The 27,562-nt window shown below is 39.8% G+C and overlaps 1 protein-coding gene across 3 annotated transcripts; it reads left to right on the forward strand.

Moving 5' to 3' along the window:
* On the forward strand, nt 1-27,492 carry C6 (complement C6). 3 transcript variants are annotated; one of them, XM_090131910.1, is made up of 18 exons: nt 1-45; nt 1,378-1,535; nt 2,208-2,364; nt 4,352-4,496; nt 5,135-5,276; nt 6,087-6,225; nt 8,146-8,346; nt 12,218-12,458; nt 13,489-13,611; nt 17,580-17,746; nt 17,972-18,197; nt 20,311-20,482; nt 21,470-21,581; nt 21,948-22,080; nt 23,050-23,241; nt 23,709-23,799; nt 24,695-24,936; nt 26,837-27,492. In XM_090131910.1, exons 1-18 carry the CDS (start codon nt 4-6, stop codon nt 27,016-27,018), a joined length of 2,865 nt encoding a protein of 954 aa, XP_089988036.1. In that variant the 5' UTR covers nt 1-3; the 3' UTR covers nt 27,019-27,492. The 3 variants fall into 3 exon arrangements, with proteins under 3 accessions (XP_089988036.1, XP_089988037.1, XP_031460888.2); XM_090131911.1 differs by lacking the exon at nt 1-45 and adding an exon at nt 124-372 and having other exon boundaries at nt 1,351-1,535; XM_031605028.2 differs by lacking the exon at nt 1-45 and adding an exon at nt 124-372.
* The last annotated feature ends 70 nt before the right edge of the window (nt 27,493-27,562 follow it).

The raw sequence follows: 27,562 nt of genomic DNA on the forward strand, positions 1-27,562 counted from the left end.
GTCATGACAGTCTGCAGAGTTGGCTTTGCAGCCAAGAGTCTTACAGTAAGTTGATAAGGAAGATTTTTATTGGCTTCAGTGTATATAGGTTGATGTGTGGGGAAGCTTTTGGTTTGTTTTTTTTTTGTTTGTTTGTTTGTTTGCTTGTATCTTTTCTTTGAAAGCTTAAATTTATCTCTATCATGTACTTACATTTATGTAGTTGCTGATGCAGTTCTGATGTACTGATTGGTTGGAACTTCACTACCAGATGAGAGTATTTTCGGCGTAGAGCACTCTGGAGGAATAAGCAAAGTAATTGAGAGAGTCTTGTAGGGCTTCTTCATCTCTCTTCTAAGTTGGCAGTATTGGTACAAGGAGCCAGGAGCCCAGGTAAGGAAAAAGATCAAGTATCTGCTCTCCTTTTGGTTCATTGGCAAGATTGCTGTCTTCTCTGCCTTCGGTTTGATTATACTCTGTTGATTACACTTAACTCTCTAAGAAGCTTTTTGACTGAATGGCTGCATAAAAAGCACACTGAGCTCTCACTGCTACAGCACTGAGAAGACCAACTGGCTTCTTTGCTAAAGGAGCAAGCAATATCTTCACTTCATAAAAAAATATTTTTCACAGTAAGCTATAGAAGTCAGAATAGCATGGGCTTTGTAATTAAAAAATAAAATAACGATTTCACATTTCATTTAAACATTTTCAAAATGAGATAATCTGTTTTTACATTTTCTTTTTTTTTGTTGTTCTTTTGTGGCAAAACAGAATGACTATGTTCTGCTGCAAAAGCCTTTACAGTTTGTTGTTGGTTCAGTGACAGCATGAAGAAAAAAATATTTTGCAATTTTTCAGTGAATAAATGCTTTTCCTGAAAAAAGCATTCAGTCGTCAGGACTAAGAGCAACACAAGACCTGAAGAAAGGATTCACTGCAGAAAAGCAGCTAGGCAAAAAGGGATGAAAATGAATTTGTAGCCAGTTAGTGTTAAGTCTCTATTATTTCCATGCCCAGTAGGAAAAATGCTTAGTCATATTTTCATTTGTATTCGTAGAAAATATTTTTCAGAACACATAGAAACAATGAAGAGTAATAGCAGGTCTTTATTTGCCACATTCAAGACAATCGGTGAACAGTTTCTTAAATAGAATTAACATGCAGTCATGATTAATACTGAATAAGAGATCAGATGCCTTTGACTTGCATCCCTCCACATTACACTAGTTTAATTAATACTCTCTCACGTATTATCACTGCATTCCAGGTACACTGCTTAATGAAATATTTGTATTGCAAAATAGATTTATAGACCCAGCAGATCAGAAGAGACTAGTCACTAAGATACAGTAACTGTGAATGTTACAGTTCCTCCAGAGCTTTTACTATCTGTAGATAAACACCTCTACTATGGAGAAGACAGTGCTAATACAGCTGATCCTGCTGAGCCTGGTGGTTGGGAGCTGCCAAGGGTGCTACTGCGAACATTATCCGTGGGGGTCATGGTCCAGCTGTTCAAAAACCTGCAATTATGGCACGCAGACAAGGCACAGGTAGGGACAAATCATCTCACTGCATTTATGGGTTTACTTTTTATACAGAAAAAAAAAAAAAAAAATTACTCACAGGAGTGAGGTTCCATGTCTGATGCTTCAGCATCCATAATATATCTAGAAAAGAAAATGGTAGTGTCTAGCAGATGACTGGGTTTTAATTGCAAGGTTTAAAGCTGTGTATAGAATATTGCCATGCTTCCAAACAAACCTATTATTTCTGCACACACACAGTCAGAAGAGCCAGGTCCTGGGGTGGCCCTGCCAGCAGTGGGCATTGAGCAGCCAGCTCTTGTGAACAGGGCTGGTGCCCAGAGCCCATGCTGGGAGCTCTGCCCAGCACCAAGCAGCGCTCTGGAAGATACGAGTTCCAGCGTGGCAAGCTGACAGAAAGCTGCTTCTTGTACAAATAATTTTGCAATCACAGTTAACTAAAGATTCAACTGCACAAAACTACATGCAATTCAGGAGCACACTCTAAATTTACAAGAAATCCCTTATTTCATTCCTGGCTTAAGGTGTATTTAGATTTTACTTTCAAGTGTCACTCCAGAGCCACCCACTACCATTCAAGCTTTTATTGTTTTAAAACACTATCAGCCTTAACCTACAGTTATAGAAATCTACAGTTTTTTTCCATTCCGGTGTAACTCTTTCAGTGACCTTTTTCAGGCAAATAAAAATGGATGAATATTATAACCAGAACTTCTGTGACCAGCTGTGCAGCAAGCAGGAATCTCGTGCGTGTAACCAACAGACCTGCCCTATCAACTGCCAACTTGGAGACTTTGGCTCTTGGTCAGAATGTGACCCATGCATTAAAAAACAAGTAGGTAGACAGTGTATTATGCATGTTAAATGCAAGAAATTGTGCCTAAGTTTCTTGATTTCAGATATTTGATTTCAAGGAAATTGGTTCTGCAAAATGACGGTTTAAGTTAACAAGGTTATAACTGTTATAAATTGTAACAGTAGGAGCTGGAGGGAACAAGTTAAAATAAGTATATCAAAATAGAAAGGGGCAATTTAGTAGTGTAAATCCATTTATGAGAACTTGCTTTGAAAGTGCCACTGTCATTATTAAAGATGAGTTTTCTACATAAGAGATAAATTAAGCTGTAGAGTTTGCATTCCTGTTTCAACAGGGGCATGTCATGGAATCTTTCACACAGCATGACATTTTATATGTTCTGAAAATGAAAGATAATGGGATCAAGTCATCTACTGAAAAGAGATAATTGGCAAATCATAACTAGCACTGTTAAGAAATGCAGTATCATAGTCAGGATCAGTCTGAGGTTGCTGATGAGACATCCTTAGCACCTTTTCTGCAACCCTAATAGTCTACACAAAACCCAGATGGATGTGCTTAATATCTGTAGGACAAAATCCTCCTGTGGCTGAGTCTCTGGGCTTGTGCTGATTCCCTGATGGCAGAGTTAGGAGTTAAATGTACCTACCCTAGCAGAGAGAGAACAGGTGAAAGAACAGGTTCAGGTGGGACTGACACAAAAAGCCCTGGCAAAAAAAAGGTTGTAGGCAGCTTTTTGGGATAGTTACACAGCTGGTGAGTCCAAGGCTTACCATTGATCACTCTAAGTGTCCATGCAGACATAGCCTACAGCTCTTCTGAAGGTCCTGTGCAGCTTCAGAAATACACATCTGAACAGCACTGTCAGAAAGCCTGTTAGGTACTGTATGTATATCTTTATATGTATATATACCTATCTTGATGCCAGTGCAGAACAAAAAATGGTTTGGAGTTGGGGGGCCGTGAAGTAGCAGTTCTAGGAAACTACCTACAGCCAGGGTGGTGAGTGAGAGCAGAATGAGGAGAAATAATGGGAGACAGCAAATAAGCTGCAAGAACTGGAAAGGTTCTTATTGCTCTCATTTAAACTCATTTTTGTAATCCATATCCTCTAGTTAAATTTCTAGGTTCCGTACCTACACAACCCTGTGTAAAAGCTCGTTTTTATTAGCTTTATATATTCATGCAAAGCATTTGCTGCTTTCGAATAAATAAATAAATAAATAAAATAACTAGTGTTTTCGTAAGCTGAACATATTTTTCCTCCAAACTATAAAGATCACTACTTCTGACCTTTATAAATATGAACAGCCTTCAGAATGGGGATGTGCCCTCAAGATAAATGTGAAGACTGTTTTAGTCAAGCTCCCAGTGAATGGAATGATGAAGAGGTTAAAGCTCACACAAACAATATAACATGTGTTGTAGATTCCAAACAGAGTACAACAAAGGGTTGTCTTTAGTCAAAAGCCTTTTGAAAGTGTTGCTCTTTGTTCCCTCTGATCATAGTCACTCAGATACAGATTTATTTATTTTTGGCGTCCCATTCAATTGTTTGACTTCAAGGTCTGTCTAGAGGCAGGGTTGTAACGAAGTCTGCAAGGAACTGTATATCAATTGGGGAAATTTTTCCTACTCTTTCTTAGGGAAAGAACAGTTCCGTCAAAGGCAGATAAGTTTCTTCTGCAGCCCCTGGAACAGGGGTGGAAAACATAACTGAAATGATTTTCTAGCAACATTCAGCATCAAAATTCTGCAAGGTGGGTTCTGATTTGGGGAAAGAAAAACAAATGAGATATCACTCCTGGATGTTTAACAATAGAAAATTTCAGAAATACAAATTCCCTCCTGCTCAATTCTCAGACAAGAAGCCTTGTTGAGAGAGAGCCAAGCCAACAGGTCTGGCAATAGCGATGCGTGCCCCACCATGGTATTTCTATTTCAACAGAGTTGATAAGGAACAGGAAAAACTCTCCCATTCACACATTTGTTTTTCTGCCCCCAGTTTCGTGTCCGGAAACTCCTGCGGCCATCTCAGTTTGGAGGCCAGCCCTGCACCGAACCACTGGTGCAATCCCGACCGTGCTTTCCAGCTAAGCTCTGCAACATTGTGGATATGGACTGCAAGAATAAATTCCAGTGTGAAAATGGTATGATAGCCATCACAGCTTAACTTCTACATAATTCAGTAGATAACAGATAATAGAAATAGATAATTCCAGGTCGTCCCTACGTATTCTGTGCACAGAGCTTAGGAAAAAGGGGCAGGGAGCTGAGGATTTTATGTTTAATGGGAACTTAATGTTTACATTTCTTCTTTAGTTAAAAGGAATTCATGGTTGTGCAATCTTTATCCTACAATGGTAGCATCACCATGGCTGCTAGAAAGTAGCACTGTTCCAATGAAATTCTTTTTGCACATTTTTCATGTACAAACATATCCTTATAGTTTGTCTGAAATGAAAATCGTACTGTTTTAATGAACTTTTAAAAATCATTGTGTTGGCAGTTCTTGTTTAATTTTAAATATACCTTTACATTTGATAATTTTATCCAAATTTCCTCTTGCCAAACCTTGACTTTGGCCATCATGCCTTCAAAGTAACACAAACTGGCAGAACAGAAACAAATATATTTACTGAAGTAATATATGCATTGAAGTGTCTTACTCTGGTAATTCCTGTTGCAAGTTTACACCGTTGCTAGAGAAAGAAACTACTCTTTTTTGCATTCAGGTGTGACAAATCATTGCAAAAGTCCTCTTGCTGCTGCTTTTTCTCTGATCCAGGTCGCTGTATTGCAAAAAAATTGGAATGCAATGGAGAAAATGACTGTGGGGACAACTCTGATGAAAGTCATTGTGGGAGGAAAAAGATGGTGTGTAGCAGAAAGTTTGAGAGCATCCCAGGTGTTCATTTAATCGGCAGTGGGTAAGCCAACTTTGTTTTTTCACAGGCATTATATTGCTTATCAGTAACTTACTTAAAAAAAGACAATTCTAAAATTTGCATGCGAGAGTAAACCATTAAAACATGACCTCTTAAATGAAAAGTAGTAAGAGGTTATAAGAATGTAACTAAACAGCCAGGCTTGGACTGGCCTGCTGCATCTGGCAAACCTATTCTGCCCTACTCCTGCTGCAGGAGCCATCAGGAGCACTGCTGTAAGGGACACTGCCTGCCCTCACAACAACCAGAACACCACTTACTGACAAATTTCAGCTCAGTTATTACAAAGCATTTCAAAAATTTAGAGGATGTTCTCTATAGACGTTTGGTTGTGCATGATACATCTTTTGCAGTACCAGCCATCACCTCTTCCAGACTACTAATTAAAGCAGTGCAACACCTATGTGCATTTGAAGCCTGCCCCAAGTGTTGTGTTTCTGAATGAACTCAGTGCACTCTGGTAACAATCATTTGTGGCTGAGTTGGAGAACAGCATGTTAATTTCCATGCGCCATTTTATTGTGTTTCTCTACTCGAGTCAGTGGTTGTCCAAGTCTTATGCTGACCTTGGTGTTGTAGTCTGGTTGTATAATTTTCCAGGTGAATTCAGGGTGAATCAGAAATTCTTATGGAGAAATTTCTTTCAAAGCACTTGCAGAGCCTTAACACTTATATCTTCTCATTCAAACATAAAGCATCCTTGTCGCATCTGTACACAACAAATGATATATATTTATGTTTTTCTGAGACCATTTAATTTCTGGAAATTCCTTTTGTTGTTGTTGTTGTTAGATTTCACATTTTGTCAGGAGAGAGCCGAGGGGAAGTCCTTGGCAACTCGTTCAATGGAGGAGAATGCAGAACAGTGAGACGCAATGAGACAAGGAAATTATATCGTGTGCCTGCAAATCTGGAGGCTGTCAGCTTTCAGGTACTCTTTAGCAGCAACTTTTAGCAAAAAAATAAAACATTTTCATAAACGTAGTCCAAGTTATATGCTGAAGTCTTAGGAAGTCTTAAGAAGACAAGACTTTTCAGCCTGCTGAGGCCTGAAAGTGCTTCAGGTGATGTGTGGAAATGGGAAAAAATTGAGCAGTGTTAGGTGGCTCTACTCGTATCTTTCTCTCACTTTCAAGTGAGTGTTTACTCAGAATCAACACAAATTGATCTCATCTTCTCTCCTGCTTCCTCATGATTGTGGCCATGCCTCTGCTGTGACTTGGTATGCAAGTTCTTGTTCCCAACCATGATATAATCCAGCCAGTGGCTTGGTAAAGACCAAACTCATTTTAGCATTACTGATGAATCCTTCCAGTACCAACAGCTCTCCCAACACAAGCCTCCTGTTGAAGCATCTGCAACTTTGGAAGAAGCTCCTCCCTTAGCTGTTTCAGCCTCTGAGTCCAGCCTGTCCCCTGACCAGCCCTTCCAACCATCAGTAAAAAGAGGCAGATACAGAGCCTGCGAAGCAGGACAAAATTCTGGGAAGAAGTCCTGCAGAACAGGCCAAGAAAAAAGGACATTGTTTTTTATTTTTCCTCAAATCTTGGAATGTGATTTTCAGGCAGGATATTTTAGACTTTTAAACACTGATATTTATAAAATAATTGGGATATTATGGTTAAGGTGAAGTATCTGGCCGCGTACATACTGGAAAGCCCTCTCTGAAGCAAATGGCTACAGCATTGGGAAGAAAGGGATGCAGGACATAAAAAAGGTTGAAGGAGTGGAAGAAACTGAGCTGTTGTTTATTGAGATGAATGTTGTGAGATTTTACTTTAAAAGGCACAGCTGAACAAAGCGAATTCCAACATTGTCTGGTTTGGTGAATGGCATTAAAGAAGTACTGTGTGCAGAAATGTTCTGTGGGAAAAACAAGTCTTGGTTTGCCCAATTTTTCCAAGCTCTTTGGTTTATGAGTAATTAATGTCCATCTGCAAAAATATTATGAGTTTGTAACTCTCACCTGAGCTTGCATCTCTATTTTTCAACATAGTAGTTTTTGATATAGAAATGTCACTGAATCAGCTTTCTGCTTGGAACTCCAGTGTATTTTAATGCAAAAGCATGTGTTTTCTTGGAGAACAGAACTGGATCAGGGGAGTGGACATCACTGCCCGAAGTCCTTCACAGATCCTACAAAGCCTTATTAAGTGAGCCTGAAATGGTAAAAAATGAATCTAAAGGCCACAGATCTTGCAAGGGATTTGCCTTAGTTATGGGAAATGAGTCACTTTTGAATCGATGTTCAAGATGCCTTAGTATCACTGCTTAGCACAACAGAATAACTGAGTCTTGCCAGTGTATACTGATAGGTTCACTCTCTGTTACTATTCATCTGCTTCTAGTCCATTGTGTGATACGGTGACTTACACTACAGGTATGCTCTGACTCCCATCTGGATAAAACCTTCTCGTTCTTCTAGTCCCTTCTAGAAGGGAATCAAGAAAGTAAAAAACACACCATTGTACAATACAAAGGGCATGCATAAGTATGTTCTGAGACTTACTTTTGGTGTAAACATAATATGCAGGTATGAGAGTCTTTGAAAAGCATGCTGAAACATTCAAGAAAAATTGTTCTTAAGATTCAGGGCAGGGGGACTGGGGATTTCTAGAAGAAAATGACTTCTTTTTCTTTTTTTTTTTTTTTCTCTTTTTTTTTTTTTGCTTTGTATAGCTGCCCACTGTATAGCCATCTCCTTACCCTAGAACAGCTTTTTAGCTTATTGTTATGTTCCCAAGCATCAAGCATATCTATTCCAGAAGAAGCCAAGAATTCATTGTTTAATACATTGCTCCCTTTCAAGTTGTTATTAGGGCAAATTGATTCTGATTTACTGAATCTCTAGGTAATAGATGAAGAGGATGATGTAAAATCAGATTTCTACAGGGATTTAACGCCTCTGAGTGATGGAGATGTGGGAACTGGTACATCCTCTCATTCATCTCAGAGAAGATCTGGCATACCGGGTCTATTCTCAAAAAAGAGAAAAGTTCAAGTCACATCACATTCCTCCTTCAAGAAAGCCATTGAAGCCTCACATGAAAAGGTAATTGAATGCTGACATCAATTTCTTCCTTTCTTTGAGTTTCCATCTTCTTGTTTAGGGGAACTGAGCTACTACAGGTCATTATCCACTAACAAGGTATATTGGGATTACATTTTGCAAAACTACTAGAATTAAAAATCGAGAAGGTCCTCTCCTGATTCTACAGGTTGTTCCTGGTTGCTACATACTTTCTGTTAAGCTGCACACAGTCACAAAAACAATCCCAGAAATAACACATCAAGAGAAAAGTTTCTGAGAGCAGACAACTACTTCCCATAAAATTCTGCCTCTAATTCAGGTAAATACTGTGAAATATAATATTAGGATACTTCTAGAGTTTAATGATACTAAAGGATCAACTATTCTTTTGTCTGAAATTACACCTGGCAGAGGCCATAAAACTGTTCAAAATTAAAGCTTGTTGAAACTAACGAGTTGTAATAAAATTATAGTGAATTTTTACAAAAACATCTGTTTTAATGTTTTAATGACAGAAGATTTATTACAAGCTTACAGGCTTGTCTTAATTGTTAAGTAACTTGACTGATTAAGTAGTCCATTATCTATAGTCTGAAATAATCTTTGCTTAAGTAAGTTCCATCTACTGGAATTCTATTTGCTTTCATTCTGATGCAGTTATATGTATCAAGTTTTTCTTCTTCTTAAAGGTTTAAACCCAGTCCCAAACTATGTAAAGAAATGTGAATATCAATGAAACTTTCTTGAGGAAGGTTTATTGGACTTAAATTTGTTTCGAACTTTATTGTCATGAAATCTCAGAAACACACATGTGAAAGCTGATAACTTGGTCTGCTGTTGGCTGTAGATGGCTAATTTCCTCCTGACTGTGTCCACGGCTTTCAAAATGAAAAGACTTTTCATTTTGATCTTCCTCAGGTTCCTTACCATATGTTACAGGAAGCCACTGTTTTCACCTGTGCCCACCTGTATGCAGTTTATTTATAGGTATATACAACAGCAGATATCTACTTACATATGTATATGAAACAAATCTATAAATTTAAAATATTCACTTAGAAAGTGAAAGTAGTTTAAACAGGTCACTGACAAGAAGTGGGAAGTCACAATCTGAGAGGTCAAATTCAGACCAGAATTTCAATTGCAAGCAGAACAGCTTCACATAAGCATCACAGAGTCACTGTAGGGCCTAAGTGACTTGAAAGGTCTTGAATTTTTCCATTTTGTTAAGAGGAAATATGAATATGTTTCTGATGCTTATTTTTGTTTCTCTATTATTATTATTGTTGTTGTTGTTAAGCTAATCTTTAGGCCCTTTAGTACATAATCTCTTATTCTAATTTTTAAATAATTTTCATGACAGTAACGACCCCTTTGAGGTCTTCTGTTTGCATCAAAACAAGCATTTTGGGTGGGATACATCTTGCATATCTGCAGACAATGACAGTTTTACAGAACCCTGCATCTCAGCTAGTTGCCCTCATTTTGTATAAGTTAAAAGAAACTCGGTGGATTTTTACATAAATGTGAGTGCTCTGAATAGTGTTCCAGCAGGGCTTAAAGGGAGCCCCAATTACCAGCTGTCACTCTTTACTACTAAATATAAGGAAAGACTCATAAAGTGAAACTTTAATATTATGAATTATTATTATATTATCCATTTCATCATAAACTTGATTAATCTTGCCCATCATGCTGAATGTTGTTATTTTTATGTACCATTTTCTTCTTTTATTTATTTTTTTTACTGAATTTCATAAATTTTTTCAAACTCCATTTTCCTTTGAGATGGAGAAGTTATCTCAGAATTGGCACACTGGTAATTGCCTGATAGCATGTGTGTTCCAGGCATTCAAAGACACCAAGGAACTCCTGAAGTTTTTGTGCCCAACCCATTGGATCATGCTCCTAATATTCTTGGCTGCAGCTCACTGAGTTGAACAACAATTCAAAAATTGAGATCTGAAAGATCAGAAGCCATCCCATCCATGGGGATGTGAAACACAGAGAGGCAAGATTCCATGCTTGCATTACTTGGAAATAAACATTATTTAATTAACCAGTATGTTCTAGTGAGAGTCTGTTTTGTTAGAAATGTTCTAATTAATTAAAACTATTGGTTTCATCAGTCCAGCTCAGCTTGTGTCTGGCTGTTTTTTTGTTTTGGCAGTTGAGTAGTTTTTATATTATATCTGAACTTATTTGAGTATTTGCACTTGATTTAGACCAAGATTTTGACTGAATATCTTTGGGAATAATCACCTGTTGATCTACAGCACTGTATTTTGTATTAATACTTGTTATTCATGGATAAAGATTGGCACCAAGGATTACCAGAATGTTTAGACATGTGACCAGAGATAACTGGAGACTTTGGAATCCAGTTTCCTGAATTTCTTCTTCAAGTAAAAGTTTCCAAGGTTGTTCAAGCCTCAGGGATTTAATACAGAAGTCAGTGGGTTTGACAACTGTAAGGGAAATTGCTAGTAAGAAAAGCACTTAAGATACTTTCAATATTAGAGAATATAAATGTGTGGTGCAAGGAAAGAAAAAAATTATTTTTTGGTGTGCAGGAGCATCATATTCACCCGAGCATTTAGAATTAAAGTTTGCCAAAGTTGCCTGTAATTTTGTGCATCATAGCTGAAATGTTATATGGTATGGCTGAAAACTGAGCCCAAATCACCTGGAAGTTATTTTCTGAGAAATGATATTACCTCAGGGTATTTTAGGAGCAGAGTACAGTCCAGGGAATATTACATACCCTATTTCTTCCATTTTTATTCTCACTGCTACAGAAAGCTAAGTTTATCTTCCAGCATGCAAACGAGAGCACTGAAATGGACAGTGCTGTGCACATCTCAGTGCTGTGGTCCGGCTCACATGTTATGTTGCTGATTCTTGGCTGAAGAAACTTCATACTTAATGCAGTCTTATGTCTTCTATGCCACATGAACCTGAAGCCAGAAGTGGAGCAGAATCAACCCATCAATACGAAAACGCAATAGAAGAACCTTTATATGGACCAGTATCAATTTTGTTTATAATGATTTTTTTCTTTCTGCAGATTACTCATTTGATCTTCTTTCCCATCACTCCTTTTGCTCCTGATCTCTTAGCTTCAGGTTTTCTTTTTTTCTTGTTGTTTCGGTTTGTTTTGTTTTTGCCACATTACCAGTTTCTCCATTCAGTATTCTTTTTCTCTCTTCTCTTTTTAGTTGAATTCTCTCATTAACAACCTTCAACAAGGAAAACAAAAAAAATTAGCTGTCTCAAAAACTTGAGTTTTCTGAACGTAAGAGGTGATGCTTCTAGTTTCTGAACTTTCTTCTTTGCTTTCTCTTCCACCCATATCACACCCCAGACCTTGCACGTTAACAGCCTGACCCTGAATTAAATCTTTATTCCTGTATCTAGTTTTAGCAGACTGATAAACAACATTTGAGACCTCATAATAGTGAGGTAGTATCCAAAATACCCACTCACAGTTAATTACAAACAGCTCACAGATACTTACTAGCTTCAGCCTTTCCTCCTAGTCTTTTGGCTATCTTATCAATTACTGGTATATTTGCTATAGCAGAAGTCATTTTGCTTTCTGTTTGCCTACTGCTTAGGAATTCTTAAATCACATTGAAATCCTATACACTCCCACAACGCTAAGCAGTAATGATTCTTGTTCCTGAGAACCTCACAGGATGCTTGGAAATTCCAGGGCTATTCTGTATGAGTTTAATCGTGGTTAAAGCATCATGATGGACTGGATGAAATAGGTTTTGCAATGTAGCTCAGATCATACTCTTGGCCACTCTATTTTCTGCAATCGACTACCCATGAAAGCGGCAAGGCTATGTTATTTCATTTTATTTTATTTTATTTATTTTATATCTAGAATTCCAACTTTATTAGAGTCCATAAAGTCATCTCTGTTGCAAACTTCACAATGAAAGAGTCAGATCTGCAGCTCTCAGATGTCTTTCTAAAAGCACTAAACCAGCTGCCCCTGGAGTACAACTATGCTTTATACAGCAGAATATTTGATGACTTTGGCACTCATTACTACACCTCAGGAAGGATGGGTGGTTCTTACGACATTCTTTACCAATATAGTTCCGAGGAATTGAAGAACTCAGGTATGTAATCTTTAGCAATTTGTTTAGCATTGTTCTTACCACTTTCTATTTTTAGGTCTTACACCACATAGAAAACTCAATAACTAACAGAAAAAAAATCCCTTAGATTTGCATAGACAGAGGAATTACTCACACCACCCAAATATAAAGCAAGAAGAAACTTCTACTCCACTCTTTATTTTGAAAAATTGAATATCTTCTTTAATTGGTAAATGTCACTGTGTTCATGGCAGTATTTAGGACCTTCAAATCCAAATTCTGTGACACCAAGAAGGCTTTCCAACATACCCCATTGTGGGACTGAGGTCTGAGAGATATGTCGCCTTCTGGGCTACAGTTTTAGAGCTGTTGATATTGATTAGAAATTAGTCTGAAACTCAATCCATGACTGCTAGATTGTCAAAATGAAAACAAAATATTACAGAAGGAGAAATTCTTGATTAATAGTTATGATATTTAATGCCACCACTGTATCTTGTATGGGTAAGGGAGGATACCTACAAGGCCTACAGGTAAGTATGATGCATTCTACTGCTGTTTGTAGCCAGGGAATTGGGTACCTTCAGGAGCAATGTCTGCTTCTGTAATATTAGTGGTCTTTATCCAGAGTGCTGCAGCAATCGGTGGTAATTACTGCTCCAGGCAGAGCAGTCTGTTGGTATGACCTGAGCTCAGATGAAGGTTTGCTGTTCCCACCCACTCTGTAGAGTAGCACCCTGGGTGACTGGATTTTGATTTTGAACAGCAAAGGACTGCTCCATGGTGCACCAGAAGAAGGAAGGGTTGTCAGATACAACAGAAGAGGTGATATAGGAGAAATACCTAGACAGGAATAGGCTGAGTTTAAGTGAGTCTATGGTCAGCACCTGATGAAACTGGTTTGATGAGGAGCAGAACACACCCTGGCAGCAGAGACAATGGTGGATCAGGAGCTTGAATGGAGAAAAGAGGTCAGAAAGAAATGAGTGAGCAGGGAGACCTGTGATGCAACAGATCTATGGTGATGCAGCTGCTGCTTTTGTACTTCTAGGTCTGTCAGTGGATGAATCAATGGAGTGTATTCGAACAGAAACAACGAGGCGTGTGTTTTTCCGAAAGAAGAAGAAAGTCAGTACTGAATGCGTCACAAACAAGATGACTGTGAAACATGAAGGTAACTATGACAATAACAGGGTTTGTATCCTATTAGTTATCCTGAGTTATCCTCAACAAGGCACACCAGGTCCTCCCAGCTAGAGGAGTTCTTCCAACACTAGAGGTGTTCTTCCAACACTGACAGAGAAGCCAGTGTTCATGGAATCACAAAATCAACAGGTTGGAAAAGACCTCCAAGATTATCCAGTCCAACCATCCTCCTCCCACCAACATTTCCCACTAAACTATGCCCATTAGTACAACATCTAAATGTTTCTTGAACACCTTCAGGAAGAGTGACTCCACCACTGGGCAGCCTGTTCTAAAGCCTAACTGCTAACTGCTCTTTTGGAGAAAAAATTTTTCCTAACATCCAACCTGAATCTCCCCAGCACAACTTGAGGCTGTTCCCTCTAGTCCTATCACTAGTTAAGTGGGAGAAAAGGCCAACCCCCACCACCCACAAACTCCTTCGAAGTGGCTTTAAGGATAAGGTTTCCCCAGAGCCTCCTCCAGAATAAAAAAATCCCAGTTCCTTCAGCTTCTCCTCATAAGACTTGTGCTCCAGTCCCCTCACCAGATTTGTTGCCCTTCCATGAACAGGCTTCAGAGCCTCAATGTCTTTCTTATAGTGTGGGGCCCAAGACTGGACATAGTTCTTGAGATGTGACCTCACCAGGACTGAGTACAGAGGGAAATCACTTCCCTGCTCCTGCTGGCAGGACTGCTGGCCAAGATGTTGGCATTCTTGGCTGCTGGTTTATGATCAGCCAAACTTTAACCAGCACCCCCAGGTCCATTTCTTTCACACAGTCTTTCAGCCACCCTGCCCCAAGCCTGTACCATTGCCTGGGGTTGTGGCCAAAGTGCAGGATCCAGCACTTATCATGTTGAACTTCATCCCAGCTTCATTCCAGCTATCCAGCCTAACCAGATCCCTCTGTAGGGCCTTCCTACCCTCAGGCAGATCAGTACTTCCTGTCAACTTGATGTCATCTGCAAACTTACTGAGGCTGTACTTACTCGGTGAGGTGATTCAACATGATCTGAGACAGTGAGCACAGCTTCACCAAGGGCAGATCGTGCCTGATGAATCTTGTGGTCTTCCATGATGGAGTGATGGCATAGGTAGATGGGGGAAGGGTGATGGATGTCATCTTCCTGGACTTCTGCAAAGCCTTTGACATGGTCCTTCACCACATCCTTCTTTCTCAATTGGAGAGGTGTAGATTTGAAGGATAGACAGTATGGTGGATTAAGAATCGATTGGCTGAACATAGCTAAAGGGTTGTGATCAATGGTTCTGTTTCAGGGTGGAGGCGGGTCACAAGTGGTTTCCCTCAGGGGTTGGTCTTGGGATCAGTGCTCCTCAGTATCCTCATCAGTAACATAGATGATGGCATGGAGTACACCCTCAGCAAGTTTGCAGATGAGCAGCGTGGTCCATACACTGAAGGGAACAGACACTATCCAGAAGAACCTGGACAGGCTGGAGAAGTGGGAGCATGAAAACCTAATGAAGTTCAAAAAGGCCAAGTGCAAGGGCCCAAGTTGCACTTGGTCAGAGCAATCCCAGGTATTTATACAAACTGGGTGAAGATTTCCTTGACAGCAGCCCTGTGGAGAAGGACATGGGGGTTCTGGTGGGCAAGAAGCTGGACATGAGCCAGCACTGTGCGCTTGCAGCCTGGAAGGTCAACTGTGTTCTGGGCTACATTAAAAGAGGAGTGGGCAGCAGGGAGAGGGAGGTGATTGTCCCCCTCTGCTTGGCTCTTGTGAGGCCCCATCTGGAATACTGCTTCCAGTCCTGGAGTCCCCAGTACAGGAAGGATGTGGAGCTCTTGGACCGGGTCCAGAGGCGGGCCATTAAGATGACCAGAGGGCTGGAGCACCTCTCCTATGAAGAAAGATTGAGAGAACTGGGCTTATTCAGCTTGGAGAAGAGAAGGCTCCAGGGAGAACTCATTGTGGCCTTCCAATACTTGAATGGAGCATGTAAATAGGAGGGGGAATGACTTTACATGGGTTGACAGTGATATTACAAGGGGGAATGGTTTTAAATTAAGATGTGAGACCTAGGTTAGATATTAGAAGGAAATTTTTCACTCAGAGATGGTGACACACTGGAACAGGCTGCCCAAAGAATGCCCCATCCCTGGAGGCATTCAAGGCCAGGCTGGATGTGGCTCTGAACAGCCTGGTCTGGTTGTTGGCGACCCTGCACATAGCAGGGGGGTTGAAACTAGTTAATCATTGTGGTCCTTTTCAACTCAGGGCATTCTACGATTCTGTGATTCATTCCCCTGGTCCAGCTCACAGCATCACAGACTGGCCAGGGTCGGAAGGGAACTCAAGGATCATGAATCTCCAACCCCTCTGCCACATGCAGGGCCACCAACCTCCACATTTAATACTAGACCAGGCTGCCCAAGGCCCCATCCAATCTGGCCTTGAACACCTGTAGGAACGGGGCATCCACAACCTCTCTGGGCAGCCTGTTCCAGCACCTCACCGCTCTCTCTGTAAAGAAATTCCCCCTGAGATCCAATCTAAATCTTCACTCCCTCAACTTAAAACTATTTCCCCTTGTCCTGCTGTTATCTACCCTTTCAAAGAGTTGATTCCCCTCCTGTTTACAGACTCCCTTTAAGTACAATGAGGTCACCTTGCAGCCTTCTTTTCTCCAGGCTGAACAAGCCCAGCTCCCTCAGCCTGTCTTCATAGGGGAGGTGCTCCAGTCCCCTGATCATCTTCGTGGCTCTCCTCTGGACCCTCTCCAACAGCTCTCTGTCTTTCTTGCACTGGGGGCTCCAGACCTGGACACAGTACTGCAGATGAGGCCTCTCAAGAGCAGAGTAGAGGGGGACAATCACCTCCCTGTCCCTGCTGGCCACCCCTCTTCTGATGGAGCCTGCTTTCCAAGGTGCAGGAACACTGAACTGCTGGCTCATATTAAGCTTTTCATCCATCAAGACCCCCAGGTCCTTCTCCACAGGGCTGCTCTCAAGGACTGCTCCTTCCAGTCTGTATGGATGCCTGGGATTCCTCTGGCCCAAGTGCAGAACCTTGCACTTTGTTGCGTTGACTCTCATCAGGTTCACCCAGGCCCACCTTTTAAGTCTGTTGGGATGCCTCCGAATGGCATACCTTCCTTCCACCGTGTCAACCACAACACTCAGGTCACCAATAAAGACACTGAACAGGACAGGCTCAGTACCAACCCCTGGGGAACAGCCCCTTGTGTTGCCAGTGGTTGAAAGTGTTTCACTGTTTCACTGAAGCAACCATCAAAAACAACTTCCTGCTTGCAAAATTATGATAGAGGAAATCTCATCCTCTGCTCTGGAGTGCTGTAACTTGAGACACCGTGTCAGTGGCTCTGGCAGTCATGGGTCTGACAAGCATGGCAAGAGCCAGGCTTGCTGAAGTGAGAAACCTGTGATTCCCTGATTGCTCAGAGCTGCTGAGAAATCTGGGCAATGCAAGGTACTCTGATATTCCCCTCCCATCTTCCTCATCCTAAACAGACATCAGGAAGCCCCCACCAATGCATCTCATACCATGGAAGGTTTACACAATTTCTGAAAGAATGGTAAGGGTTGTGTTCTGCACCACTCACCTCCACTGCTTTTGCACTCATTCTGTGATCAAGTCCAATTCAACAGGCATTTATAACTGGGACCAAAGATCCTGCCTTGCAGTGCATTCTTCTTCTAGAGAAGCCTGTTGTATCCCATACAATTTCACAAGTCTCTTGTGTAGTTGAGAATATCTCCATGGCAGCAGTCTCACACAGCCTTCTTTAGGAAATTGATACATCACTAAGCAGAATAGGAATATTTTTTTTTCTGAGCTTAGACTCATTTCTTCCGAGGGTAACTTTATAATATTTTAGTATACTTTTCTATCCTCTTACACTTTTCCTTATGATGCTGTTGTTGTCTTTGAAGGCCTTTATCTGACATTTCTGTTCTGAAATCCCTTCAGGTTCCATTTTGGAGTCAGCAGAACGGTCAGTCTCACTGGTCAAAGGTGGCAGATCAGAGTACGCTGCTGCTCTGGCCTGGGAGAAAAAGGGGGCTTTTCCAGGGAACACAATCTTTACAAACTGGCTGGAATCGACCAAGGACAATCCTGTGGTAATTGACTTTGAGGTAAGAGAAGGTTAAGAAAAATATCGATAAATGCCCCACAGCCAGCAGCTATGCATTCCTGCCCTTTAAATCCAGATAATGTTGAATGTGAGGTGAATTACATGCGCGCACACATCTGGGCAAGATATAAAGAAAATTATGTGCCTTTCCTAGTTGGATCTACATTGCAAAGTATGGCACACAGTTAAACCGAAGGTAAGTGCTAACTGAATGGCTGTTTTCCAGGTGTCGTCCATTGTGGATCTGGTGAAGAACATGCCTTGTGCTGTGACCAGGCGACGCAACCTCAGAAGGGCCCTGGGGGAATATGTAGGCAGGTTTGACTCATGTCAGTGTGCCCCGTGCCCTAACAATGGCAGGCCTGTGCTTTCTGGGACAGAGTGCCTCTGCTTGTGCCAGGCTGGCACCTACGGCACAAACTGTGAGATCCGAGCTCCAGGGTATGAGTCAGGTGAGTGTGATGATACTGTCATGGTGTAAATGGGGTTTGCCTGTTATAGAGGCCATAACAGGCTGTGGTCAGGAATTCCTGTGGTACAGGAGAACTGAGAAGGTAATCATTCCTTTCTTAGACTGTTTGAAAATCAAATTTGCTGTATTTTCTAGAGAACAAAACTCTGAAATTTCACTGAAAAATAAAAACATGAATGATTTTATAAATTCATTTATGAGTGTATAAACATAAAGAAACATAAATATTTTTATTTTATATAAAAATGCATCTATTTGCACAAGAAATGCATCACTTTATGCATAAATTAATAAATGTAGCATATACATGTTTCATGCAGTTCATAGAATCATAGAATCATAGAATCATAGAATCATAGAATCATAGAATCATAGAATCATAGAATCATAGAATGGCCTTGGTTGAACAGGACCACAATGATCATAGAGTTTCAACCTACCTGCTGTGAGCAGGGTCACCAACCACTAGACCAGACTGCTCAGAGCCACATCCAGCCTGGCCTTCCACTCTTCTTTCCACTGTCTATCAAAAAGTGTTTTTCTGAGCACAGTGGTATTTAATCCTACCCTTAGAACAACAGAAAAGCTCTTGCTAACAGGGCTGCAGCCACTGCAGAAATATTGAAGATTTAATCCTGATACAGCCTGTCCTGCCCCTCTCTGGGCTGGCTTTTTTCAGGCATCTTTCAAAGTGCTCAGAGTCCCTAGGCAGGAAAATTTATTTCTGCAAGGATGTTATCTGTTAGACAACATACACAAAAGATAGCTGGGATTTATCAAGATATTAGGATAAGCAGTAGACTGTATGCTTTCCCACTTAGACCTCAGGAAGTCTTTGGCCAGGGAAGCATCAGCCATGTGGGGAAGGGCTGTTCACAGTTGAACTCTGGGCCAGGTCCTCAATGTTGTTAAACTTTTACATTCTCACCAGTTATTTATTTATTTTTTTAAACAAAACAAAATAAAACAAAATATAACCTTGTGATATCATAAATTCACATCATAACTTTTACCTCAAAATCCTGTCAATTTAGTCGAAGATAAATATGATGTAATCTTCCCTTCCAAAATTCATGCAACTTCTTACCCCACTGTGATCAGAAGGTATTTAAATAAAGGGGCAACTACTAATAGAAAATAATACAGAATAAGCATAGCATTTAAAAGAAATTAAAAGACATGATAAAAAAAAAAAATCCGTAAGCTACATTTATGAGATAGTGTGAAATAAGTTGTTTAGCAAAAAGGATGAAATTAGGACCAAAGATAATTGATGCAAAAACTAAGAAATCCATTCCTTATTTTCCTTATGGCCTATTTTACTTATGATAAAATATCTAATGGATATAAGAGTTGTTAATTATAGTGTAGAAGGAAAAATCTATTTGAAATGTCTTAAGGATAGGGAACAAAGTCATAATTCTGAAAAAAATTAAGAATAATTTCACACAAAAGAAGTTTTTTCAAAAGAATTTGGCATTCATGTAGAAAATAGAAGAGACATAGTATATTATTATGTTGGTTGTGTTAAAAGAAAAAGTATCTCAACAACTATGTGCTTCAAAAAGAAACAATATAAGATATGCAAATAAAGATATGGATGTGGATAACGTATCTCACAAAGAACAGAAATGGTGTGTAAATAGTAATTCTTATGTAATGCTTTGTGGTGGCACAGGCAAATAGCCTGGTGGGTGAGAAAAGACAGTGATATTTTAATTCAGTTTGTGTGGGAAGTAGATTTGGTGTTTAGACTTAGTTTTAGAGCTCATATTTAATTTGATAGCTTATCCTTTCATGAGTTGTCAGAACCAGAAAATGCAAACATCTGTGTGTGAAGTAGAATATATACTGCTTCTGGATTAAACGTGACTTGCAAACAAAACTGGAAAGCAAGGCCTCTCCTGAAGCTATCTGAAATTTGCCTGACTATCTCTTTGGAAAGCCTCATAATCTACTCTGTTAACAGTAGTAATTTTAAATCCTCTGAAAATGACTACTATGAATTTACCATCATCTCTCTGATATGTTGACTAAGAACTTCTATATATGATATTTGTCAAAAAAAATGGGCTTTCTTTTATTTCTTGCAGTTGCTGTAGATGGTCGCTGGGGTTGCTGGTCTGAATGGAGCTCATGTGATGCTACTTTCAAGAGAAGAAGGACCCGGGAGTGTAACAACCCATCCCCAATGAACGGTGGAAAACCTTGCAAGGGTGAACAGGAAGAAGAGGAGGACTGTTATGTCTCTGTGTTCATGGACAAGTAAGAAGATGGTTGATCAAAAGACTCTTCAGTCATAAGACAGAGTTACAGAGCCCTCCAGAGTGGCTTTGTGACCAAGGAGAAATGACAGACAGCTCCCCTTTCTGAACTTATGTGGTATGGGCTGAGAAAAGGAAATATTTGAAAATTTTTGTAACTTGCTTCAGGTTGAGACTTACTCATTATTTATTCTTAGAAAATGGCTGATTAATGACATCCTAAAGTATGTCTGTAGATGTCTTAAACTTTTTTATGGCTTCCTGGCCAGAGCTATGGAGAAGTCATCTTCTTACACTCACAGGAGCGGGCAGTTTCTTTATTTTTTAGTACTACATTCTCTTAAAGGTTTAAGTCTGAGCTCAGTGCCTTGGAGAGAATTCCTCTGAAATTAACAAGCTTTTCAAATTTCTGCATTGATTACATTTAATGTACAAATTTTGCATGGTTTCATCTTGCATGGAAATCATAATTCCAGCCCCAAAAGAGGCTCAGTTTCTTGCATCTTTAAGAATAAGATTTTCAGCAGGTTCAACTGCTGAGAATCACATGCAGAAACAGATGAGCCAATATTTTCCGTGCTGTAATGACAGCAGAGGAGATTATGGAGCAGATAGGAGAGAGAGCATGAAAAGCAATGGACCATGTGGTTCTTTGTTACTTACCTCAGAGACTAGGCTTTACAGCTCCACACTGATAGAAACCAGCCTCCTGTAACCATTGACTGATAGCAGTGATTGGGTTATGACCACATAAGCATTTTAAGGGGGTATTTTAAGTGTTCACATTAGACATGGCAAAAACCTACTGTATCACAACATTATTACTGATAAACCTAACCAAACTGGCTTCTCACTTTTTTTTTTTTTTTTTTTTTTTGAGGCAAGTACTCTGAGCATACCTGACCAAAACTTTTGACATTATGCCATTGTTTATTGTTTGTTGACAGTTGCTTAAGATGAATCTTTACCAGCAATTTTTACTTTTCAGAGGAGCTCCTTGTATTAATGATGATGAAGCAAAAAGAGAAGAGGATATTGTGATTGGTGAGCTTGAGACTGGATGCTCCAGGCCAGACCCCCCAGAAAATGGGTTCATAAGGGTGAGCGTGAAAAATGATTGAGATGGAAGGAAAACACACTAGTTACAGTCTCTTTGTTAGATTGATACCCAAGCAAATAAGTGTGCTAGTGAGAATGTTGCTGTGGGACTCCAGTTCACCAGCATCCATGAGCAAGTGAATCAAAGGCAAAGTGAAACCCATCCCAAACTGGTCATTGAATATTTTGTAAACATGGATTTATTTAGTGTGGCTGGACAAATACTCTGTAGGTGACTAGATGACTCTTGTTTCAGAGAAGGAAAACCACTTAACTTTAGGACTTTAAGCACTGATTTATTTTACAACGTCTATTTTCATTTCAGATTTTTTACAGTCTTTTTTATTTTGGGGGCTTTATTTTGTCAGAATGAAAAGAACCAGTATGCAGTGGGAGAAGAAGCTGAAATTGCCTGTGTAAGTGGTCATGTCCTCAGTGGCTATCAGTTCCTTCGATGTTTGCCTGATCAAACTTGGACACAACAACCTATTGAATGCCAACGTAAGAAAAAACTAGTTTTGCTCAGAAACAAAACAAGTCATGGAAAAATACACAAAATAGACTATAATACTGATTTTAACAAAAGAATCTGTACTGATATCTGAAAAGACAGCATTTTAATAAGGTGCTTAAAGCATTCACACTAGGCATAGCAAAAACCTACTGAGTCATTACATTGTGCTGCTGTGTGCTTTGTAAGAATATCGCAGTGTTAAATGTTTTAGAAAACACTCAGTTTTATGAGGTCTTTCACTCTTCTAGTTTTAAATATCTCAGAGAAGTACTCATCTCTTATATTTATAATAATAATCTTTAAGTTTGTCGATTAAGCTGAACAAAATGTTCTTGGAAGAATCTGACTACGATTTTTTACATTAAATTAATTATGTCTCTAGAATCACCTTTATGCTGCCTTGAAAATCCCCATAAGAAATGAATGCCTCAAACTACTTATACACAAGTCTGTTCAACAGCTATAGATGAGAAGTGGCCTGATCTTGCTAATAGCAAAGTTTCCAATACCTTGTTAAAACTCAGTGTAATTTTATTGACTTACTATTCATTTTATTAAAAAAAATGTCTGATTATACTCCCAAGTTCTTTAACGCCATTGATTTTAACTGTTTTGTCAATAGCTTCATTTACAAAAGTGAGATTAAAATATTCTGTAAATACCATTCATATTTTAACAAACAATGACATTAAATTACTCTTAAATTACTCTAGCATGCATTAGTAATGGATTGTAGTTATGTAGTTATTGATCAAAAATTACTTTTATAAAAAACATTGACATGCATTGAAAATACCTAGGCTTAATTATGACAAATATTATTTTTGTATGTCATTCAAGTGTTTGGTGTTACTGTGTGTGCCTAATGGCTCTTCACCCGAAGCATTATGTCTTGCTATAAATATCCCTACACCATGAAAACAGCTAGAATTATATTCTTCTCTTTTTTAATATAGCCTCTTTATGCCTGAGGCCACCAACATCTGACAGTGTTGAAATTTCCCCATTCAAGCAACACTACAAAATTGGTGAAACCGTGAAGCTAAGCTGTCGAGCTGGGTTTGTAGTCACTGGTCAAACACAGTATACTTGTGAAGAAGACCTGTCCTGGTTTCCTTCTATTCTGAGGTCTATTACATGTGAAAAAGGTTAGTATCTCTGCAGGTGCATTACTATTCCTGTAGTCCTGGTATCGTCAGCATGGTTTTATTACAACTAGATAGAGCTAGAAAGTGGATTACTAGTTTTCAGATGCACAGAAACTATCATTAAATTATTAGAATAAAGTTCATTATCAGAATTTTTGAGTTCAACATACTGCACATTTTGATCATGAAATTGCAATAACTGTAATCTTGGGGTTGGAGAAAGCTGTATTAACAATGCTTTATGAAAATGTAGCAGGAGAATTCATTCTTTTGAAACTTCGTACACAAGTTTTTCCAGTGATTCTTGCAAGGACCTACCCATATTTGTGGAAAGCCAGTCACTGCACCTGATAAAGAGAGAAATGCAGGGTAAACGGAAATAAATACAATTTAGCCCTGGCAGTAGAAGTCTAAGTAATTTCTGCTAATTTTGTTTCCAGTTACAAGAACTCTCACTCTTGTTTCAGATGAGCAAACTAAGATTAGAGGATTTTGCAATCCAGGACAAAAACAGGTTGGGTCTGAGTGTGTTTGTATGAATCCAGAAGAGGACTGTGGGTAAGTTAAAGTTCCATTTGAAAAAGAAAAGTCACAGTTTCCCCAGTGGCAGACAGAAAGTCCATTCTGAAGACAAAATAAAGTGTAACAAAAGACAGCAATCTGAGGATTCCTCAGGTCTCAAATTAACCTGTTAAGCCCCTGCATTCAAATTACAGCCCTCTTTATAGTCTATGAAATAAAATGAAAATTAACCATATGGCACACCATAGTCTCTCCTTCTAATCTTTTGCCACTGTCATCTGCTACTGGACATCCCAACTCTTCTTCCTTCCTTTTCCCTTCAACTTCTACACTTCCATAGTTATCACCTTATCCTAATGTGCCATACTACTTGTACTTGACATCCACTTTTTTTAGGTGAACATGGTGCAAAGCACACCATGTACTTCACTACTGAGAGCATAAGAAAATATGTAAGACTTGGACTTACTGTCTCTTAGCAAAACACGACCTGCACAGACCTTCGAGCCTTCAAGTGAATAAAGGATTATCCCAGAGAATTTTTAGTAAATGGCTGGCCAGGCTAGAGGTGTGGAGTAGGGCTGAAGATGAGAAAGATGAATATGGCTTGAGTATGAGCCAGGTCAACATAGGGTCACTGGAAGTGCCCTGTGCCTTGTGAAGATAACAGTGCCTCCTGTTTCCTTATCCAAGCACATCCTTGGCTTTGTATCTCATGGCTGGGACCAAAGCTTCCTCAGCTCAAGGCACTATGCTGTACCACTGCGTTCTCAAAGAACAGACGCTGCAATAGCTATGACAGCCTTAGGTCTTTAGACAGATATCTAGCCTGTCGTGGATTTGCTGTTTTTCATTTTATGTTATTGGACTTTTTAAAGTATGGACTTGCATCACAGTCTGTTAAAATAATTATTCTTTTTCCTTGGGGCAGCCACTACTCAGAAGACATCTGTGTGCTACATGCTCTTTCCGAACAGCATGTGATGAAGCCCAGCTGTCAGTTTTCAGCTGAAAAGTGCCTCGGAGAGCAGTCATTTCACTTCTTGCATGCTGGTCCTTGCCACAGTAGTTCCAACTTACACTGGGCTATTGAAAGGGCAAAGCTCTCTGCAAAAAGCTTGAAGAAAGTGCCCTGTGGCTATGACACCTGCTATGACTGGGAGGAATGTCCAGGTATGGCTTCTGAATTTATCCCTGTCCACAGACACTGAAATTAAAATGTGCTGGCTCCTTCATTGTGTAAGAATGGGATTTACAGGTATTGTGGTCCACTTCAGCAAGTTACAGCCAGAGCAATGTGGAAGCAGGGTCGGTGCTGCATCCCTGCTAACATGTGTTACACTCAGATATGTGTCTTCTCCCTTAGGCAAAAGTGGTATGGCCACTTCCCATTAGTAAGGGATGAAAGAAATGTGAAGATTAAGGGAACTGTTTGGGGAGAATTAATATTTGTATCAATAATTACAGAGATGCAGCCAGAAATGTTATCACCTATTCCCTGTAAGTCTACTGCAACCACCTGCTTGTACTTCAGGAGTAAATCTGGGACACACCTTCTATAGCATATAATTAAATTATGAAACTAATCATAAAACTACTTAGCAAGACAGGGGCCATCAGTCTTAATGGGATTTTAATGGTAAAATGTGCAAATACCTCAATGTGAAAGCTGTGTTTATTAAGAGTTTTAATGAACTAGCTAAGCTGTTTGGTGAAATCCCTAAGAGGATTATTTTATAAACACTGTTGTGCAACTTGGCTATTTACTTTGTAACTCTGTGATAACAGCAGTAGGATTTCCTGTAAATGTCTGAGGTGTTGGCTTGCTCCATGCACATCATACGCCTGGCAGGAGAAGGCTGAGTGGCAATCACACTCATTCCCCCGCTTGCTTCCAGAGACAAATATGATCCAATCCACTTCATCTGCTTGTGGGGAAAAAAAAAAAAGAAAAAAAAAAGGAAAACCAGTGTGAAGCAATCTTAAAACCTCTGCTTTGCAAGATGATTTATGCAGCACAGGATTGAAAGGATGTGGCTTAAAGCTACTGCACAAGGTATTGCTTCAAGTGGGGCTGAAGCCAGAATCAGGTGTGCTCTACAGGGGGCACGGCAGGGTGGACTCCTCTGTAGGTGACTATAATTTCAAAAAACATTTAGCTTATTTATTCCAGAGCCCCTAAGAAGCCTAGTCCTGTTCCCACCATGAAACTGGATTAAGACTGGATTCAGTGCCATCATCTCAGTGTTTTTTATCTCAGAGACCCACAGAGGAGCCCTGTTCAGTGAGCAAGAGTCCTGGGGAGAAAAAGACATTAAATTTTCATTGTGGTACTCAAGAGGTTTTAACTGGAAAAAATTCCTCACCAGCTCCTCAAAAATATTCTTGCCCATGAGTATGCAGTTAGGAAATGGAAGTTAATTAGTAGTTGTGTCCATGATTGTATCAACACAGAGGCAGAAGATACAGCAGTACCATGCAAAAGATGCTAAACTGAGTAAAATGCACGTTTTTCATTTGTTTTAAGAGAGGGGAGGCAGGAATTTAGTTTCCTGCCCAGGGAATTTCTGGGAAAGAATATAAAGAGTCAGAATCTGATTAGATCAGAAATAGGTAATGAAATAACCGGCAGGACTGAGTTTTACCACAGGCCAGCAGCAGGTAGTTTAGCATTCATAAAGGGAGCTCTAATGAAATAGGAGCTGGCACAATACGGACCTTAAGACTCCATTTCACAGCACCATTGTGTGCAAAGATAATTGGGAACAGAAAGTCAACTTAATATATTTTTGTTTAGAATAAAGGTCAAGGTAAACTAGTGGATAAAAATAGTTAGATACTTCATTTCTACTGCTGTAGTCATTGCTGCAAAAACTGGTACTTAAAGCTCCTATTGTCTCTGCTTCCCAATGTCCTGCTACCTAGTGCATACACTAAGCTTTCTGACTAAGGTATCATGAACCTGCAATCGCGTTTCTCCTTGTTGGCTTTTGAAAGGTTGTCAAACTATAAAATGATAAAATGTTTTTAGTCATAAAATTTGCAGCTAAAACTCCTACACATTCATTGCCAGAATCACAGATGCAGTGCTCCTGCCTAATGCCTTACCAGTGCCCCAGAGAAGAGAGCCAGCTTCACTGCATCCGAATGGAGTCAACAGGGAGAAGGAAGACAGTCAGTCACTGTGTGCTGGCAGCCATGAAGTGTGCTGGCATCAGACTGGAGGTGCTGGAGGAGGGGAACTGCCTGGGGTAAATCAGTGGCTCTCCCAGTGGCCACCACTGTCATCCCACCACAATGGGGTAAACCACTATAGGGAAAACTCAACTGGTTATAAAAGGACAAATGAACTCAAGAAGGATGCAATAATAATAATTTTAAAAATGAGCTAATTTAGTGGAAGAAGAGTGGCAGTGGGATTTTTATTTCAGTTTGAAAATGACTTGAATGTAGGGTATAAGAACTGCTATTGTTGTCAATATTTCTGCGTGGACAGAGGGAGGGAAGGGAGAAAATAGGAAAAGAGAAAGGAGAGCTTTGCCTCTGGTCTCTCTGGTGTTGGACAAGACTCTTCCTTTCCTCAGCCATTTGTTTCTCTGTCCCTTCTCTGGCAACTGCTCTGCATCCTGGTTGTCTTACTGGCTGAGAGCCCACTGGGCATTTCAACATAGAATCATAGAATTAATCATAGAAAGGCTTGGTTTGGAAGGGACCTTTAAGATCATCTAGTTCCGATCCCCTGCTATAGGCAGGGACACCTCCCTCTAGACCAATTTGCTCACAGTTCCATCCAGTCTTG

Source organism: Phasianus colchicus, chromosome Z (genome assembly GCF_987193195.1).
Source record: "Phasianus colchicus chromosome Z, bPhaCol1.hap1.1, whole genome shotgun sequence".
In the NCBI taxonomy this organism is placed as follows: Eukaryota; Metazoa; Chordata; class Aves; order Galliformes; family Phasianidae; genus Phasianus; species Phasianus colchicus.